The 18925-nt window shown below is 53.0% G+C and overlaps 1 protein-coding gene across 1 annotated transcript in view; it reads right to left on the bottom strand.

The window, feature by feature from the left end:
• Nucleotides 1–3249: 3249 nt before the first annotated feature.
• The window catches only part of SHB (SH2 domain containing adaptor protein B), a 142074-nt gene continuing 126398 nt past the window's right edge, over nucleotides 3250–18925 (bottom strand). The window contains exon 6 of the mRNA XM_059411254.1: nucleotides 3250–4108. Within this exon, the coding sequence (XP_059267237.1) occupies nucleotides 3925–4108 (184 nt within the window). The 3' untranslated portion in view covers nucleotides 3250–3924. The remainder of the gene's footprint in view (nucleotides 4109–18925) is intronic.

The raw sequence follows: 18925 nt of genomic DNA, 5'->3' as shown, positions 1-18925 counted from the left end.
ATGGGCCAACTCCAAATGCCAGCCTGTCCCGTCTGCCGGGTTTCTGCGCGCACCGTCCCTAGGGTCCGTGAGAGCAAATGGCAAGTCTGGCTGTCTGTCCCTGCTAGACCCTTGGACGAGGGACATCAACCGCTTTTGCAGTGTCCTGGAGAACTGGCCAGAGCTTGGCGTTAAAGTCTTACAAAGAGAATCTCCAGGTCCCGTGACCACAGTAGAAGCAGAATGCTCGCCAAGGGCTTTACCTGTTGACATGAGGCCTTTGCTGGAAGCAGGATAACGAGTCCCCTCTGCTCACTCACTGGCCACAGAGGGGCACCAGCCCTAAGCCACCCTGGGAGGGGACCCATAGCTCAGCTCCAATGGGCCCCACCTTCCTGAAACCCCAGAGCCTTTTCACCATTTTCCTTAGAAAGGCAGCTCCATGAAGCTCTCTCCCGACAGGCAGGTGGGCCCTCTCTCCCCACAAAGCCTCCTTTCTTCCTGTGGTCACCATCTTGTGGTGGGGGGGTTGACAAAAAGGTCCTTGACTCCTCAGGACTCAAGGATAGAGCTGCAGAAGTGGTTGGGCATTATGGTCAATAATGGGGCCCGCAAAAAAGGGAAAGAAAGGAAACAAAACCAAACAAAACAAAAAACCCAGTGCTGTGGCTCTGAGCAGCGCAGCCGGTTAGTGGCTAGAGGTTGTGTTCTGAGACAAAATGCTGAGGGCGAGATATTGTGTGGCAGAGAGCCTATTTTTTTCCCCCCTCAAAGAAATCCAGCCCATTTTTTCCATTAATTGGCAGCTGATGAAAAAAAAAAAAAAAAAAAAAAAGCCCAAACCAAAACCAAACCAATGCCAGTAACCTGAATGTGAATGTTTCTGAAAGGGAAAAGCCGTTTCAATTGTTAGATATCCAAGAAAACATGAATACACACCGACAGAGGAAATGGTCACAATTAGAGGAAGAAGAGGGAGAGGTTCGTAAAATTAAGGCAAAAATTCCTTTTAGCAGCTCCCATCCTGTAAGCTAGCTCCTCTGTCCCTAAGGGCAGCTGGAATTTGGGCCTCCCAGGGAAACTTCAGGAAGATTAGGGCAGGGGAGGGCCCAGGAATCCCTTAAGAGAGCAAAGTCAACAGCAAAGAAAGCTAGTTTTTCAGGCGATAGGCACAGAACCTTTTCTTTCTTTCTTTTAAAATATTTTATTTATCTATTTGACAGACCGAGATCACAAGTAGGCAGAGAGGCAGGCAAAGAGAGAGAGAGAGAGAGAGAAGGAAGCAGGTTCCCCCTTGAGCAGAGTCCAACTTGAGGCTTGGTCCCAGGACCCTGAGATCATGACCTGAGCCAAAGGCAGAGGCTCAACCCACTGAGCCACCCAAGTGCCCCAACACAGAGAGTCTTTTCTGACGAGGAATTTGGTGTGCAAGATTGTTTACTGAGAAGTTCACACAGCTCCTGTACTGACCCAGCCTGCAGCCTCCGAAGTGCCCCGTCGGCCTCTGGGCCTGCAGGTGGAGGAGAAAGCTCATACGGGCTCACCCCACCACCCCCAGCTTGAGGGGCTATTCCCACGTCCCCAACCTCCTCTAAGTGGACCCTTGGGATCCAGTCTCCTTTGGCACTTGTTTGGACAAATGCCAATTACTCTCATTTTCTCATCCACTAAAAAAGAGAGAGAGAGATAGGGGGGGAGAGAGAAATGTGAATGAATCACTCCAGGTACTCTCTTGCCTTAAAGGACGTTTGGGAAAATGCGAAACAGACAAAAGGTCAGGATGGAGTCTGGAAGACCAGACCCGAGCCGTGGCCTAAGTGGTAATCATGAGGCAGCTTGGCCTGTGGGAGCCGCAGGCGGGGCTGGGGCGAGGGGCGGCTGTCAGGACTGACACAGCACCAGGGAGGACGACCCAAGGGGTGGACTGGGCGGAAAGAACGGTCGCCAAGGAAACAGCTTTGGCTACAAACCCTGGCAATCCACGGCAGCCCCCTCTGCGGGCACAGCTCTCAGTCCTGCTCTGCCCATTTGCCAGGCGCTGCGGCGAGTCCGCTCTCTTCGCGGGGCCTCTGAGACTGCTTGTGAGCTGCGTGCCGGAAGCACGGCCGAAGCCCGGGCGATTCTGAAGGTCTAGGACTGCCACTGAGGCTTGGACGGAACCCCTCGTGCCGGGGATGGTGGTCACCGAGCTTACGTCCGTTCGGATCGGCAGGGCAGGGAGGAAGACGCGCGCCGAAGACGACACCGCAACTCATGCCGACTTTGGATTCCCCGTGCCTCCGTCGGTAGATGGAAGCCGTGTCTGTCAGGCTGCTGGGTGGGACTCTTCTATTTCTTTCTCTTTTTTGAAAGATTTTATGTATTTACTTGAGAGCGCGTGCACACGCAGGCGGAGTAGAGGAAAAAAGGAGAAGGAGGCTCCGTCCTGAGTGCAGGACCTCACGCAGGGCTCGATCTCATGACCCTGAGATTGTGAGCTGAGCTGAAATCAAGTGTCAGATGCTTAACGCATGGAGCCACCTGGAAATCCTGGATTCTTCTCCTTCCACCAGCATTTAACCAGTGTAGTGGTCGGTGAATGGGCAGGGGTCAGGGGGAACTAAGAGCGAGCCCCTCACAGCCCGAGGGGGCGCTGCCCTGAAGGGGTGGGAGGAATCCCCGCTCCCGTGGAGGACAGAGGTAAGTTAGGGGTGGGGTGCGGTTGCAGGGAAGCAGTGTGGATGGCCGGAGAACTCCAGGTCCCCCCACAGGTCAGGATTTGTCTTCCACCAGCGAGGCCATGGAGAGCCAGAGCGCTGGCCATGGAGCCTGCCAATCGGGGCGAAGAGCCTCTTCTGCTTATGAGCTCTGTGACCTTACGCAGGTTTCTTTCCCTCTCTGTGCCACCCTTCCCCCCACGTTAAATGCCTCAGAGGGTCGCAGGGGTGGGGGAGCCGTCTGTGGATGCCTGGGTGCTGTGCAGACTTGCCATCCCTGGGCAGCTGCAGGAGGAAGGGAGAGCTTGGTTGTTGGGTCAGCGCCAGAGGCTACTGCTGCTGGAGGCTGAATGCGGGGCCCGGCTGCACCTTCCTGGAGGCTGGCTCTCAGGGGGCAAAGAAAACCCCCCTGCTCCACTGACTGCCTTGGCCCTGAGCTGAGGGCTCTGCCTCCCTCCCTCCCCAGGACCTGTCATATCACACGTGCCAGAGACATACCTTGCTCTGGGGATGAAACCAGCACTGCCCCCCTCGGACACCCTGTGGTGTATTAAAAAAAAAAAAAGGCTAAGAATATATATTAAATGACTATTTTATTTACACACCCTATTCATAAATAATTGAAAGATCTTTGTGACTGCACAATGATTCCTTGAAGATCCCCTAAAGATTATACTGAAGTGACTAAAAGTGGATTAGTGGGTTACTCACATCTGTGTGTGACCACGTTCTCTCAGGTATGGGCTCACACTCACTCACACATACACACACACATACACCAGAGGGGAGGCGGGACTCCCAGGCTCTTGTGGGCTCTCAGAGCACCCGCATTTGTCTCCCAGCACCAGCGGGCCCGGTGGGAAACTGGGCCCCCTCCCACAGGTGTGAATTTGTGACAGCTGGAGAACAAAGAGCGGCAACCCAGGGAGCTCCTGCCCCGCCCCTCGCCCCTCTGGAGCTGCTCTCCTTTGTTCATCCTGGAAGGCATCTCTTTGGATTTGCAAATATTTTAATTCACAGAAACTCAAGGAGGGGGTGGGGGTGGGGGCTGGGGTGGCGCGCTGGCTGTCCTGCTGTCTTTATCCAGGCTTTCTCCAGCCCCCACGAGTGGCAACAGCATTCTAGAGACATGCAGTGGTGTGCCAGTACCATACACACGACAAACTGGACGTGGCCGGCGACAGTGGCCGGGGGCCTCTGGCTCCTCCAAGTCTGGGCCCTGTCACAGAGCAGCGTGGGGCTGGTCCGCTCAGAGGGTCCGCACAGCCACCGGGTAGAGGAGGGACAAGTGCTCGGCCCCTTTGATTGGCAGCTTTCTGGTGGTATAGTAGTGGATGACTTCCGGGACACTGTCGAACGGGGGGCTGTTCTGACCCAGAACGTACTTCTCTTTGGTTTTGGCCAGTTTCATGTGCATAAAGCCCTGGTTGCTCCTGCGAACAAAACACGGAGGTTATTGGGATCTGCAGAGTGACCAAGGTCGAACAGCCATGCTACTCAGGGCCAAATGAAATGTAGCTGCCTCTTAGACTAGGAACCCCTTTGCCCAGCACAGACTAGGAACCAGCAACAGAAACTGCTGGAGAGTCTTCTGGGCCTCACGAGCTTTGGAGGCTCCTTCAGGAAAACAAACCCCTGGTCTTGGCTCCTCTTCCTGTTGCTGATGCAGTATTAAGCCTCGCATGGCAGGCACAGTATATGTCTAAGTCTCCAGCTCCCTAACAAGTACGCGGGACAGGTCATTGCCAACCCCCCACCCCGTTTACAGATGAGGAAACAGCGTGGCAGGAATGACAGGAGAGCTGTTTCCCAAAAATTGATGCTCCCCTTTCCATAGTACTCTACTGTCACTAGGAAGGGGTGGCCCAGCCAGGGACTACATTTCCCATTCTCCCTTGCATCCACTGCAAACATGTGACTAGCTTTAGCCAATGGAATGTCATGAGGACACGTGTTCTTCCCCCCCAGCTCTGCCCCTATGCAGGCACTCTCTTCTCTGCACTTCTTCCCTCTGTTGAATGAACTCTGCCTCTTCCTCCAAGGCCCAGCCCAAGTGTTTCCTCTGCCAGGAAGTCTTCCAGGCGCCTACAAGTAGAGCTCCTTTCTTCCTCTGACTGCATTGAGTATACTCATGCCTCCATTAGCACTTGCTTTGTTGAACTGCAATTACTTATCTTCTCAATTACTGCAAGTTCCACAGAGCAGGGCCCAGTCCGTACCCACCAGGCATGGCACCTGCTGAAAAGGGCAGTGTGTGGGTCCCTCGGAGATCAGAGCACAGCCCCATGCCCTGTGCCCCACGCAGCCTGCCAGCTACATCAACACGCTGTGGGGGGCATAGCTCTTGGATGGCAATGGCCACACTGCTTCTACCTGGCCCTCACAGACCCCTCCCACCTCCCACCAGGGTCTCTGGCCACATTAGATCATGCACTTTGCCTTTGCCTGAGCCACCTTTTCCCTGCCCACTCAGCTCCAAGCCTGACCTTTTATGATGTTGCTGCCACACATGCAGATGCTTGGGTTTCCAAAGGACAGTCCAATTTACCTCATGTTTGTCACTTGGTGAAAGAGCTACTAGGGCTTGGACCTCCTGCTGCCTTCTCTAGACCCTGTCCCTTGGCACTGAGAACTTGTGACCAGCCCTGGGGGCCAGGCTTCCGGGACACCAAGGCCCAGCCGCCGGCGATGCCGAGCTCCATGTGGACACAAGTCTGCAAGCTCCTCAGCTCCAGCCCTCTTGCTCTGGCAGCTCCCACAGGGGCAGTGGAGGGCTCACACACATCGCTTCCAGTCGGGACTGGGCTCCCCGCGCGCACCAGCGGCTGCTCTATTAACGTGTCAATTTGGACTCCAGGACCATTTTCAAATGGCAGAGCAAATGCTTCATGAAGGGCGGGCACTGAGCAATACATCTGCTCATAATAACGTATTTAGAAATGTCACCCTCAGCTTAAAGGAAATCGTTCGGAGAGCAATTATGTTTCAAGAGAGAATAATTCCTGTAAAGAACTAAAATTTAAATCAAGATTTTTTAAGGCTGACAATGTTCTAATTACAGAGCCTGTGGCAAGTTCTGCTCCTCAGTGAAGGGTCATTTCATTGGAGAATTGCCTCCGACGCCTCTGAGAAGCAGGAGGCGCGCTTGCTTCAGCTGCTAGGAAGGAAACGGTGTGCATTCCATGAAAAATGTACAACCCCAGTTAAGTGGAGACTAGCCAACCACCACGCTGGAGAGATCACAGAGCAGGGTGGGCGTGGGGCCTGGGACCGTCATGCCTCTCTGTGCGAGTGGGTCGAGAGGGGCGATGTCTTGGGTGCCAGACTGCTGGGCCTCAAAGACTGTCCCAGGTCTACAGCGGGGATGCAAAGTGCAGGCTGTGTAAGATGGGATCGCAGCAGCTCGTTGTGGGCAACAGGCGCCTGGAGTTGCAGGCGGAGTGGATTTCATTTTTAAGGAGGTTAAGGGAAGTTACTCCTATGGTTTAATGGGACGTTTTTACAGCGGTAGTTCTTAAAACAGGCAGCAAGGGAAGTGGGCGGGGAAGGTGAGAACAGCTGACAGAGCCAGAGGCAGAAGAATTGGAAGCTGCTCTGTTCCCAGACCACCAGCTCCGCAGGAGGAATGGCCACCAGGTGATTGAAAACCTCCCCGCCAACAGACATGGACTGGGAAGGGCAGCTGTCAGCACTTCCCTCAAGTGCCTCCAGCACTCAGATTTCATTACACACAGGTTTAGGATTCTGAACTAACAAAGTTTGGGGACCGTGGCAGAGGACTTGGGCCCTATGACCTCCCCACAGTCCCTGGCATGACCACTGCCTGGCACAGGGATAGGGCCCATGAGCTGGTTCTCCCGTGAGGGGCCCCCTGGAGGAGTGGCCCTGCCCGCTGGGCTCAGGCACTGCACACCCCATGGTTCGCTGGACCCGAGGTGGTTCTTTGGGGGTGCTTGGCTCTGTCCCTGCGTCCACGACCTCTGTGAGGCAGGGAGGCTAACTGGATGACCTCTGAGGCTGCTTTCAGGCCTAAGGTCCTGGATTCCACATGTATAAGCTTATGCTGTTGCGCACTCTGTGACGGTGTCCTGCAGGAAGACACCTGGGGGCAGCCACATGCCCCATTCCAGGGCTGCCCACTGCCCTGTAGTCTCATGGGGCACTGGCCTGAATGGTCATCACGGTCAATGTTTCCTGAGCATTTCCTGGGATCCAGGCTATATGCTGAGCCCCGAGGCTCAGACAGAAGGTGGCGAACCCAGTGTCACCCAGCAGTCAGCAGCGGTGCTGCTCCCCTCCTTGCTGGGCCTTTCCCAGGGTCCATGCTCCTGACCTCAGTATCATCAGCTCTGAAAAGGAAGCGTACTTAGCCCTCAACACTCCATGTGAGGTCAGGCAGGGTGGTAGGGGAGACACCTGAGACCTTGCACAAGTAACTCCTTGACTCTGGCCTCAGTCCCCAGGTGCTTGCTCCACAGGGCTGATGGTGGGCCACAGACAGCACAGGGCTGGCCCGGAAAGGTCACCCCAAGCACTGGGAATGGCCCATCCTGACCGGTGAAGCTCCCAACTATGTAAACAGGGTGGTGACCCATCCCATGGCGTTGGCAGGCCCTGAAAGACGAGCAGGCTTGGTTTTTGAGACAATCTGTCAAACTCCGACTCACGAAAAGGTCAGGTAGAACCCTGTCAACACACACCGAGAGATGGGCTGTGATGATACATCCTGATTGGACGAGTGAGATGTTACCTAACAACCACTAAAAAGATTTAAAAACAGCTGCGAAGGGATGGCTTGAATGACTCCTGACTCAACACAGAAGATGTTTCACATGAGAAGAGAAAAAAAAAATCAAGAATTTTTAGGGAGAACACAGTGTGCATCAGACGCCCAGTGTGCCCGGGGATACTGTGGCCACTCTGGACAGAGCTTCTGAAGCTCGAAGCCACCTGAGGACCCTCTCCTCTCACCCTCTTGGGGAACCTGGGAGGAAACTGAGGCTGGAGAGAGCAATGCTCCGGCCCAAGGCACACAGCAAGGTGGGCTGTAGCTGCAGCCAAAACCTAGAGCCCTTGCATCCAGGATCTCGAGGACCAGGTCCTGGGCCAGGCTGCCTCCCCATCACCCCTTTTGGGGGGGGCACTGGTCCCCAGGGAGTTCAGACAGGCTGCTGCCGCCTGCCAGACTCCTGTGTCCGTCCTGCCTCCTTTGATAGGACATCTTCTGAGAGCAAAGTCACAATTAGGGGTGTCTCCAGTGGCTGACCTGTCTAATGAGTCATGTATGGCTGGCGGAGGCTGGGGGTGCTGGGGCTGTCACTGCGTTTAGTTCGTTCATTAACATCACAAAAAGCACCTCCTCATCACCAGGATTATCAAACGTGCCTGGTGAGCCGGGCCTAATAACAGGCCCCACCTCGTCTCATAATCACGGGCTTTAATAAAACATCACTCAGCCCGCAGCTGCCGGCCCGAGCAGGGTACAAGGCCTCACCTCTCGCTTTTAGACCTAATTGCTTGATGCATATTTCATGAAGGATTCTGAGTAATCGTTATGTTAAATCACTTCTTTTCATGATGAAATGACTTAAAAATACTTGCATATAATATTTATGCAGGAAAAGGCAAGGAAATTGCCTTTTGGGACTAGTGTGTAGGACCTGTTACAGGAATCCACACCCAGAGAGGATCTTTGGTTCCCCTCTACTGAAGGGTGGGTGGGTAGGGAACTGCTCCCTTGACGGAGATGCCCCAGAATACTGTCCCTTGGCTCAGAGCTGACCATGGCAAAGGACACTGCACAAGGAACGCCACCCGTGCCTCTCACACGCCCGGTGTATGCCAGGCAAGGAGCTGAGCTGGTGCTACAGGTTAGTTCACGGAAGCCCACGGCAACACTGCTAAGTTGGTGTCACTACCACTGTTTACAGATAGGAAGACTGAAGCTGGGTGGGACGGAGGGTCGTTGTGTGCCAAGTTCCACAGGACGGGGTGGGGCTGAGGTTTCCCTAGGGCTGTCCAACTCTAAAGTCTATGTTCTCTTCTTAGCCTGAGGTGAGTGTTCCGGGATCTGAAGCTACCACTGCCTCCCCTTCCCCTGCTCCGCCACCAAAGCAGATGGATCCAGGTGTCTAGGTGGGCCTTCGGTCTCCTTCTGCCTTGAGACATGGGCTCCCTGTGGCTCTGCGAGCTCCTGAGCTTAAGAATCTCATCTGCTCCTTGTGATGTTTCTCAGTAGGTCAAGCCTTACTTCCCTCCCGGCCCTCAGTACCTGCCTGGCCCACAGCTGAGTATGTGGTCCATCTGTCCATTATCCATCCATCCATCCGCTATCTAGTGAGGGTCTGTCCTGAGCCAGCAACGAGGATCCACCTATCTTTCCCTGATGGCTGTTCCGCTCTGTCCCTCAGGGTGGCCCAGCTAGGGTGGAAGCCACCGCCCCCAAGGCCAGACACAGTAGCTGCTCTGTCTGGACAGCACTGGTCCTGGGGCAGCCAGTGAGGACCAGCTGAGCGAGCATACTAGGGGGCAGAGCCATACCTATGAGCAGTGTGTAGCCACTCCAAAGAGAACATGCTGTGAGAGCCCTGGGCCAGGGGTAGAGCAATACACAGAACTCAGGTGCCAAGGGCCCTCAGGGGACAGGAACCTGGCTGCCATCTCCTGAGGGGCCTACTATGTGCAGGCTGGCATCCACAGATACTGGGACCTTCCAGCAAAGGGCCAGGGACACAGAAATGTACGACAATGTTAGTGGTCACCCCGGTCCACAAATGGACCAACCTCTGGCTTCAGAAAGATGCTGCAAGGGCTGGCATTACCCACAAGACGCCCACGGCACAGATGAGAAGACGGCTGGAGGACAGTGAGAGGACATGAGGGTGTATGTACCGAGCCAGAGGACAGGAGGCTCCCTCCAGGGGACACCGTCTAGGAGTCAAGGGAGCTGGGGGCGGGGGCTTACAAGGTCACCTGGCAAACACCTGCGTGCGGCCCACCGCCTTCCAAAGTAGCCTTCACTGCGATAAGCCTCAGACGCACGTGCCAAGTTATGGCAAACAAGCGTTTAAATGTAAACGCTGCTGAGCACAACGAGACTTGATTTACAACCAAATAATTAGACTTTCAATAAATGCATCAGCAGTGATTAGCCTTCCTGGGCCACCTGGGCATTTCTCAAGCACTAAGTAGGCGGCCCAGGGTGAGGGCTTCCAGTAAATCATGACAAACAGCCATCTCCAGGCAGAAGGAGAGGTGGCGGAGGCCTCTCCCGGCAAACATGGGGAGGCATTAAGGTTTGCCTTGTGCCACACAAAGCAGCAGGTAGGCCAAAATGAATGCATTTGGGGTGATTTTTTCAGGAGAAGACTAACAAAGTTTTAGGCGGGAGGACTTTAAGAATTAAGGATGACAAGAGAGTGAGCCTCCCGTTACTGGAGGTGTGAAAGCAGGAGGGTAATGATGCCTGGGCGTCAGGCCGGGTGACTTTTGCAGTTCCCTTGTCCGGTATTCCCAGCGGTTCTCAGGCTCCACCAAGCATACATGAAAACTTCAAGAAGGGCGGAGGCAGGGGTGGGAAGGGGCAAGACAGTCTAGCGTGTTTTGTTTGGTTTCCCCTTTTACTTCTAATTGAGGACTCTCCTAGGAATGTGAACACCTTTTTGTGTTTAGCACAGGTTCGGATGGCGGTGGGGGCCGGACTGAATTCAAACTCTGATCCCACTGATGTCATTGGCCAAGCAAATCCCTTCTCCCTGAGTCTCAGTGTCCCCATTTGGGAAAGGTGGAGGAAGGCTCTCCAGCACTCAAGCCAGTGAAGGACACCCCCCAGGTGGGTGGGGACCACCCCAGCAGCAACCAGGAGAACCAAGGCAAGGCAGGGTGGCTAGCCTCAATGCAGGAAGACAAACCAGCAGACCCCTGGGTATAGTGGATCCCCAGGCTTAGGGAAGACACTATGACGACAGCAGTCCCAACACCTGTGCCCACAGATGGAGAGAACGCATTTGTCCCCGAGTGGTCTCCATCTGCTGCGACAAGTCATTCCCAGACCACACTCTCCTTGGAGCAGTGCATCTCCACTGAGGTGAGCTTATCCCTTCTGGCGGATAATTCGGCGATGCCTGGAAACTCAGGGGCTGCCGGCATCTTGGTGGAAACCCGGGGCGCTGCTCAAGAACCTAGGGCGCACAGGATGGCCCCTACAACAAAGACTAATCCAGCCCCCAATTCCAGCAGCACGGAGGTTAAAGCTGACATGTACTACTGTCCAGTGCCTAAAAATCTGCACCTGTGAAATGGGAGTATGTAACGGTAGTTATGAGGGTAAGTGAGAACGTCCTTGGGAACGAAGTGTGAATGCCTGATAAAGCTTAGATCGTCTGGCTTCGTATCTGAGGGCTTGACACGCAACACAGAGCTGGCCGAACAGCTTGGCTACTAAGGGGTCCAGGCTGTTTCCAAGGCCCAACCTCTGCCCCCACCACCCCCACAGCCAGCAGGTCGGGGGGCCGTGCCAGCCTGAAGGAAGCTCCAGAACAGGGACCAGAACAGGGAGCTGTGGGGGTGAGCCCCAGTGGCTGTGGAGAGGACTCAGAGAGGCACAAGGGAAGCAGGACAGCTCCCAAAGGAACCACCGCCTATGGATTCAGGGTCCCCCAGACCTGGGTCTGAGTCCCTGTCCTGCCATGTTGAGCTGTGGCTCCCTTGGCCTCAGTTTTCCTCACCTGTAGAATGGAGCTCCCACCTCTCCCAGGGCTGTCTGACGTCTGAGCTAGGCAGTTCGTGAGCTAGTCTGGCAGGTGCTGAGGCTCGGGTTTCTGACACGGCTTTGTTTCCAACCGCTCTGCTGGAGTCTGCATACAAGTTACTGCCCATCTGGTTCATCTTGCTGGCTCCATGCGGTCTGGGCCGAGCAGTGAACGTGTCTTCCCGTCTGTCTGGTCTATCATTCATAGCCGTGTTGGCAGCCCAGAAGCCATGGATGGCCAGGCAGAGTCCGGGCTGCCGGACCACCTCCTCCAACTGGGCAGCCCACCCGGCTAGGGTAGAAGGCCTAGGTTCCAGCCCTGGCTCTGTCCCTGGGTGACACTGGGGAGGGTGTGTACTTCCCTGACATCAGTTTCCCTGTGGGGCACCTGGGTGGCTCAGTTGGTTAAGCCACTGCGTTTGGCTCAGGTCATGATCCCAGAGTCCAGGGATCGAGTCCCACATCAGCTTCAAGCTCCATGGGGAATCTGCCTCTCCCTCTGACCTTCTTCCTCTCATGCTCTTTCTCTCTCTCAAATAAATACAATCTTAAAAAAAAAAAAAAATCAAGTGGCATTTCATGGCCCTCTCAAAAGCATGTTGTTACCACAGGGGTCCACATGAAAACAATAGGAAAGAAGAGGAAAGAAGTTTCTGTGCTTAAAAAATACTGGTCAGGGGTGCCTGGGTGGCTCAGTCGGTTAAGCGTCTGCCTTTGGCTCAGGTCATGATCTGGGGTCCTGGGACTGAGTCCCACTTCTGGGCTGCCTGCTCAGCAGGGAGTCTGCTTTACCCTCCCTCTTTGCCCCTCCCCCCACTTGTGCTCTCTAGCTCTCTCAAATAAATAAAATCTTAAAAAAAAAAATTGGTCATACATGATGTATGGTATTTATTAAGTACCTATGATGTGTACTTCTCTGCATTCACTATTTCTGAGCAGACCAGATATCCAGCACAGGCTTCTAAGACTGTGCCCTCAGTTCACAGATGACTTAGGAGGCCCAGAGAGGGGTGGAGGTTTGCTCTAAGTCCCCAGTGAATCAGGGGCTGGAATCCCCCCACACCCACCCCCATGTCATCAGGTGTAGGGGCTGCTTGGGCACCAGCGGTAGCCTTGTCAGCAGGGATGGGGGATGACAAAGTGGAGAGTGAGGATGGCGGAGGGGTGCAGAGCGGAGGGAAGCAGCAATCTTCCACACCCCGAGAATCTCATGCTTCTCCAATCATGGGGCCAGTGCCTACTATCCTCCCAGCCCACTCCTGTGCTGGTGGGGGCTTCCCTTGCTCACTGACAGAGGGCATCAATTAGCAGAGCAAGGAGGGGACTTCCCCACAGAGCACCTGATCCAACTTATAGTTTTGCTTCAAAAAAGGGGGAAAAAAAAGGTAAAGAAAGAAAATCCAGAGGGGTTTTTAAAAACTACAAGTTAAAACAGATCCATTTGCCAGTGACCGTGCCCCTAACCTGAGGGTAGTTTTCTCCTCTCTGGAATTTCAAAGGCACACAGTTGCTGCAAGCCACCCAAACACCCTGGCCAAGGGCCTTTGCAAATCGTATCAATGACAGTTCTCCTGTGGAAAAACTCCCCAACAGTCCTGGGAATCTGGGCCTCAGTTTCTTTATCTGTGAAATGGGAGTAGTTTTCAATGTGCTCTGAAGACCACTGAAAGCAAGTGAAAAGAGCTCTGTACCAAACATTAGGAACCTGGTCCCAACTCCAGCTTCTGCCCTCTTGAGCCTCAGTTTCCCCATCTCTATAATGAAGGGACAGGACTGGAGGACCCCCAAGGTCCCACAAACCGGTAAAGCTTTGAAGCCTGGCACACAGGAGATGTTCATACCATAGGATGAAGAAGGAATGACTATGTGGATATTAAACAAAAGGACTCACCTACTTACAGAAGTGCCAGAGCGCCAGGGCTGGAAGAGGACCGCGTGTTTCTTTAAACCTGCCTCAGAATGCCCACATCACAGTCCTCAAGACTTGTTAAACTTGAGGCTCCTTGGGTCTCTTTGGAACCAGATCTTTTATTTTTTTAAAGATTTATTTTTTTATTTAGATGGGGGAGGGGCAGAAGGAGAGAATCTTTCAAGCGCACTTTCCACTGAGCATGGAGCCCAACATGGGGCTCGATCCCACGACCAAGAGATCATGACTTGATCTCTTGTCATGATCATGACTTGATCTCAAAGGTCAGACGCTTGACCCAATGAGACATCAAGGTGTCCCTAGAACGAAATCTGCTTTTAATTTGCTCTCTAAGAGATTCTGATGCACATCCAGGTTTCAGCACCCCCATTCTATTTCTATCCCGTGATGGAAATACCTTTGTAATACTCACATTTAGTGTCCAGCTTGTATCTCTTACCCTCAGCCCTGGGGAGATTACTTCCTACTGAGACAATCCCTTCCACGTTTTGATGGCTCTGACCATGGGAAATTCTTTCTTGGACTTAGAGCAGCTCAGTGACCATAGCCTTAGCTGCGAGCTCTGGTTCCTGTGTCCACAGTCATGCCTTCCATCCCAGGAAGGCCCCTCAGAGACCAGAAGATTGAAGAAGCAGAAGCAGACCCGGGGCTCCAGTTGTCCTCACAGGGCAGCATCTCCTGTCCTTTCCCATCCTGGTCTCACCTGCTGTTCACAGTCTCTCATGCACTAGTGTCCTGCAACTGGGCATTGTCCCTTGTGGGTCTGTCCAGCTTCGCCCTCAGCCCTGTTGTCTGCATATGACCCCATCATCAATGTGGACACACCAGGTCGTTGCTAAACCCCTTTCCCGTGTCTGTTGATCTCCTAAGGCCACCTCCTCCCCAGGTCCAAAGGACAGGATCTGACCAACGTGCAAGTGTTATCAGGTGAAGATAACATTCACTTCCTGACCAAAACCAAAAGGAACACCAGGTCCAAGAACATTAAAAAGCAAAAGATCACTGGCTTTGGCTACATTCAGAAGGTTTGCAAATGCAATTTTGAAAGGTCAGTCAGCCCTCAGTAATCTGGGCTCTGGAGGGCAAGTCCTCTTGTGCTGGGCATTCATTCTGGCAGCTTCTTGACAACCTCTGTCCACAGGGTGGAGAATTTTCTCAAAATTAAATCTCCGGCTCTTTGCTCCCTAATGAAATTGATTTCTGCCTTGATACACAACAAAGCTTTCATTTTATTATTTGGCTAGGATTTGACCACATTAATTACAGTTTTTTTCAGCATGGCTGCAAGTAATTGGGTTTCAAAAAGTTACTTACTATATGGAACTGATTGGTTTTTAAAAAGCACAACTCCTATAAGAGTAAAATAGTCAACCCTAGTTTCTTCATAGAATACTTTTTTGGTTAAGATTGGAACCATTAAAGACAGAAAAGGTATTTTTCTGGCCCGAAAATATGAAGTCCAAGTGGGATTATGCTAACATTAGAAGACTGTGGGTCTGAAATCTGGGTGTGCTCAGATCACCGGATCTCATTCATTTGCTGCCTCACTGGTCTTATCTTCACTGTGTCAGAACTCACCCCACCCCCGCATTTTTAATCAGTGTTACTGGTATAATTCTGCCTGCCTCAGAGGACACCCGGCAAGGGCCTGTTCTAATCAATTTCTCCTACGTACCTGGGCCTGCAAAGAGCCTGCTGGGCGCTGTGTAAATGCACGGCTCTCTTGGATGCTACGTCCAGCTTGGGTGGGGTAGACACTTTTAGGGTCAATTGGACATGATGGCACATGGCCTGCCCTTGGGAAAGCGGGAGATCAAAAAAATGAAAAACCAGGTATGTAGGGTACTGTCATAGTCACAGGTAAGTCACACAGTCACTGAGCCCTTTTCCTTGATGGCGAAGTGGGGATGCTGGGACAAGCCAGAGAGAGCTGACGGACTTCTGAGTTTATAAGGCATGTCTCTGTCACCTGGGCTGGGGTTGGAGGGCCCAGGGGCTCCTATGGTAGGGACAACTGAAAACGCTAGTTGGGACCAGAGGAAGAAAGGATAGTGCAGAGACCTCTCCTCCAATCCCAAACCCAGTTAACCATCCTTCTACCTTGCTGTTACTTCTCTCTCTCTTTCTCTTTTTTTTTCAGGTTTTTTTTTTTTTTTTTGGAGAGATATAGAGGGAACACAAGCAGGGGGAGTGGGAGATGGAGAAGCAGGCTCTCTGCTAAGCAGGGAGTCCGATTTGGGGCTTGATCCCAGGACTCTGGGATCATGACCTGAGCCAAAGACAAACCCACGCAGGTGCCCCTTGCTGTTACTTCTCAATAAATTATCATCTTCCACAGCTCTGATCCAATGCCAGCTTCTCTAGGAAGGCTTCCCAGATGCCGCTGGTCAAACTTAACTTTCTTCCTCCTTCACCTATTCTCTGCCACATCTCCTTATATCATACCTACCTGTTTGTTCCCTTGTCCAGACTACCATCTGAGAGTCTCATGGGCCTCCGTCACCCTGCCCAGTTAAAGGCCTGGCACACAGTGCGATCATAGCGGTGACAGCCACACTGATGATCTGTTTGTTGGCCCTGCCCTCAAAGTCCGATGAGAAGGTGGCAGGCTGGTTCCCATGCTGCCTGGAACCATGAGCAGTGTGTGGATATTCAAAAAGAAAATAGGGAGGAAAAAAAAGTTCCAATTAAAGCATTTCTAATAAGCTGGCTTTGCCAAACCAATTGTTTCTGATATTTCTCCTGGGTGAAGTAATCTTATACATATATATAAATTTATATATATATATATATATATATAAAGAACAAGACACTAAAAGTGGCAGAAATCAGCCCTGGCTGGAAACGAGAAGGCGGCTGCTCACTAGGGAAGCCGTCTAGGAAAAGGTCTGAGGCACCAAGAACAGGAGTGGGGAGGCATCCACCTCAGCAAAGTGGAAATACGTGTGTGCGTGTGACACTAGGCGCACACACACTCACAAACAGCAATCATTTTTATAGTTTTAGCATTTGAACCGTGGGAGCAAAGACAAGAGCTATAAAATCTGACACCTGATTTTATAAATCTGCCTCAAATACCAAGAACGCTGATGCAGAAAATGGGAGAAGAAACTACAGCGGCGCCATGGGCCTCAGACGTGACAGTGCCTGGGCTCTGCCAGTGACCTGTCACGGGATACCAGGGGTGTCTTTTTCCCTTCCTGGGTCTGGTTCTCCCATCCCCAAGCCAGGGTCTTGACCCAGATGACTCAAGACCCTTCTGATTTTTTTAAGGGTCTGAAGGTCTAGGGAATAGCCAGCCACACTGACTCTTGGAATTTTATGGTACAAAGCTATCTGTTTTAAGCCAGGCCAAATGCCTCTAGGTGGGGGCTAATCATATTTCCTCCAGCGGCCCTGACCTAGCTAGAAGCAAATTAAGACCACAGCCCTGTCCTGGGGCAAGCACAGAAACTCTGCAAACAAACCCACCTGCAGCAGCACAGCCTTCCTTCCTCCCACTGTGAAGCCACCTGCTGGGTGACCCTCGTACAGGGGGAAGTGGTGGGATTCAGGCCCCGTCCTCTGCCTGCCCCTCTCTGACCCCACTGCATCCTTCTCTGTGCTGCTGCCCCTTGCTGATGGCAGAGCCAAGATCTGTGTCTGTCACCATGGCCAGTCCCTGCAGCACCCATATGCCCTCCCCAAGTCCCCAACCAAGCCTTTCCCAGATGGCTTTTGCAAAAATATTATTAAACAAGTCATATTAACAAGATGTTAGAAATGTGATTAGAAAGAAATGTTTTTCTCATTTGGAGAGACCACCCAGTGCCTCAGAGGAGAAGCTGTCCTGGGGCATGAGAGGTTTCCTGGCGACGGTCGGGCAGTTGGAATGCCTCCCCTGGAGGGCGAGCCACACAGGCAGATTTATGCGGGCTGATAGGAGATAATTAAAAACCAGCTGGAAATGTAATCGGGGTGGCTCAGAGGCTCAAGGGACCATGGAGCTCTCAGGGGAGCAAAAAATGCATGCGTGCCTAGGCAGGGACACCCAGTCTGTCAGCGGGCTTCCTTGGCACCAGCAGGCCAGGGGGTGTGCTGGAGAATGGGTTGGCTTTGTGATGTAGATGCCTGTCATCTCTGATCTCTAGGCAGCAGTGGAAAAAGGTCAGCTGACTTAGGGAAAGCGTGTTTTCCCGGGTCTTTCTGAAACTGACCATTCCAAGTCCATGTTGCAGCTGGCGATATCACTGCTCAGAAATCCAGATGGGGTTCTGACTCCTCCCTCCTTCTCACCCTCATCAGTTCCACCACGCCATGTGCTCCCCGCCCCCACCCCACTGCCCTAGTCCTTTACTGCAGCACTCCCAGCAGCCAGCCTGCACCCCTGATCCCTTCCAGACACACCCATGGTTGGACAGGGCTTCTGAAAACCTCTCTTGCCAGCTACAGACGCCACTGTTGTCCCTTGTGAGCTGCCCTCAACTTCCCTCTCTGCCAGCAAATCCCCCAGATGCCCCCAGCTTCTCTGCTGCTTGAGCGGACCCAGAGAAGAAAGTGGATTCTGCCATTGGGTCACGTATCTTGACATTGTCACTTCAGAGCCAGAAAACTACCCTCCAATATTTTTAGATTCCCACAGCTGAGGGAAGGAGCCTCTGGCCAGTCTACACATCGCCCTGGGGAAGATACCAGGCAGTGCCTGGCAATGGGTTTGTGGCCCAGGTCCTGCTCAGAAACTTTGGTGATGGTCCTGGGGCCCAGCTGGAGTGGAAGGGTTGGGGGCGTTTCTGCTCAGAGAAACAAAGGCATTCCCCAAAGGGCAGAAAGAGGGCACTGGAATGCATGAAAGCCTAGCTCTTCCTTCACTCACTCAGCACTGAGGCTCACTGTTGTCAGTTCATCCCCTGTAAGAAGCGTTTGAGGAGTCTCTGTTAGGAGCAAGAGCCCCTAACTGTGGCATGTCCTTTAAATCTTCTAGAAGGAGAAACCACACTGCACGCTAATTGAGCAGAAAGTTCATTTTCCCTCCATCAGCCCGGAAAAGAAGTGGAATCCTCCACGTAGTGAAAGCAAACACACAGACCTCCTCCAACTCCAGCCCTGTCCCTGCTGCCCCTGCCTCAGCCTGACTCAGATGCTGCCAGAAAATAGGGCCTGGCTGGGAAGCCAGGAGGTGGGCAACTCCTTCCCCTCTCTGGGCTCCAGCTGCTCCACCCGTACAGGGCATCAGTGATTTAAAAGATCTTCTTGGGGCACCTGGGTGGTTCAGTCAGTTGAGTATCCGACTCTTGATTTTGGCTCGTGGCCTTGGGGTCAAGAGATTGTGAGATCAGCCCTCGTGGACCTGCAAGCTCAGCTCGGGGGGGTGGTGGGGGAGTCTGCTTGGGATTTGGCCCTGCCGCCCCACAGTCAAAAATAAATAAATAAATCTAAGTTAAAAAGAAAATCTCTGGGGACGCCTGGGTGGCTCAGTTGGTTGGACGACTGCCTTCAGCTCAGGTCATGATCCTGGAGTCCCGGGATCGAGTCCCGCATCGGACTCCCAGCTCCATGGGGAGTCTGCTTCTCTCTCTGACCTTCTCCTCGTTC

The sequence above is a fragment of the Mustela nigripes genome, chromosome 9 (assembly GCF_022355385.1).
Source record: "Mustela nigripes isolate SB6536 chromosome 9, MUSNIG.SB6536, whole genome shotgun sequence".
In the NCBI taxonomy this organism is placed as follows: domain Eukaryota; kingdom Metazoa; phylum Chordata; class Mammalia; order Carnivora; family Mustelidae; genus Mustela; species Mustela nigripes.
Note: the sequence above shows the minus strand (reverse complement) of the source record. Positions and strands in the feature narration are given on the sequence as shown.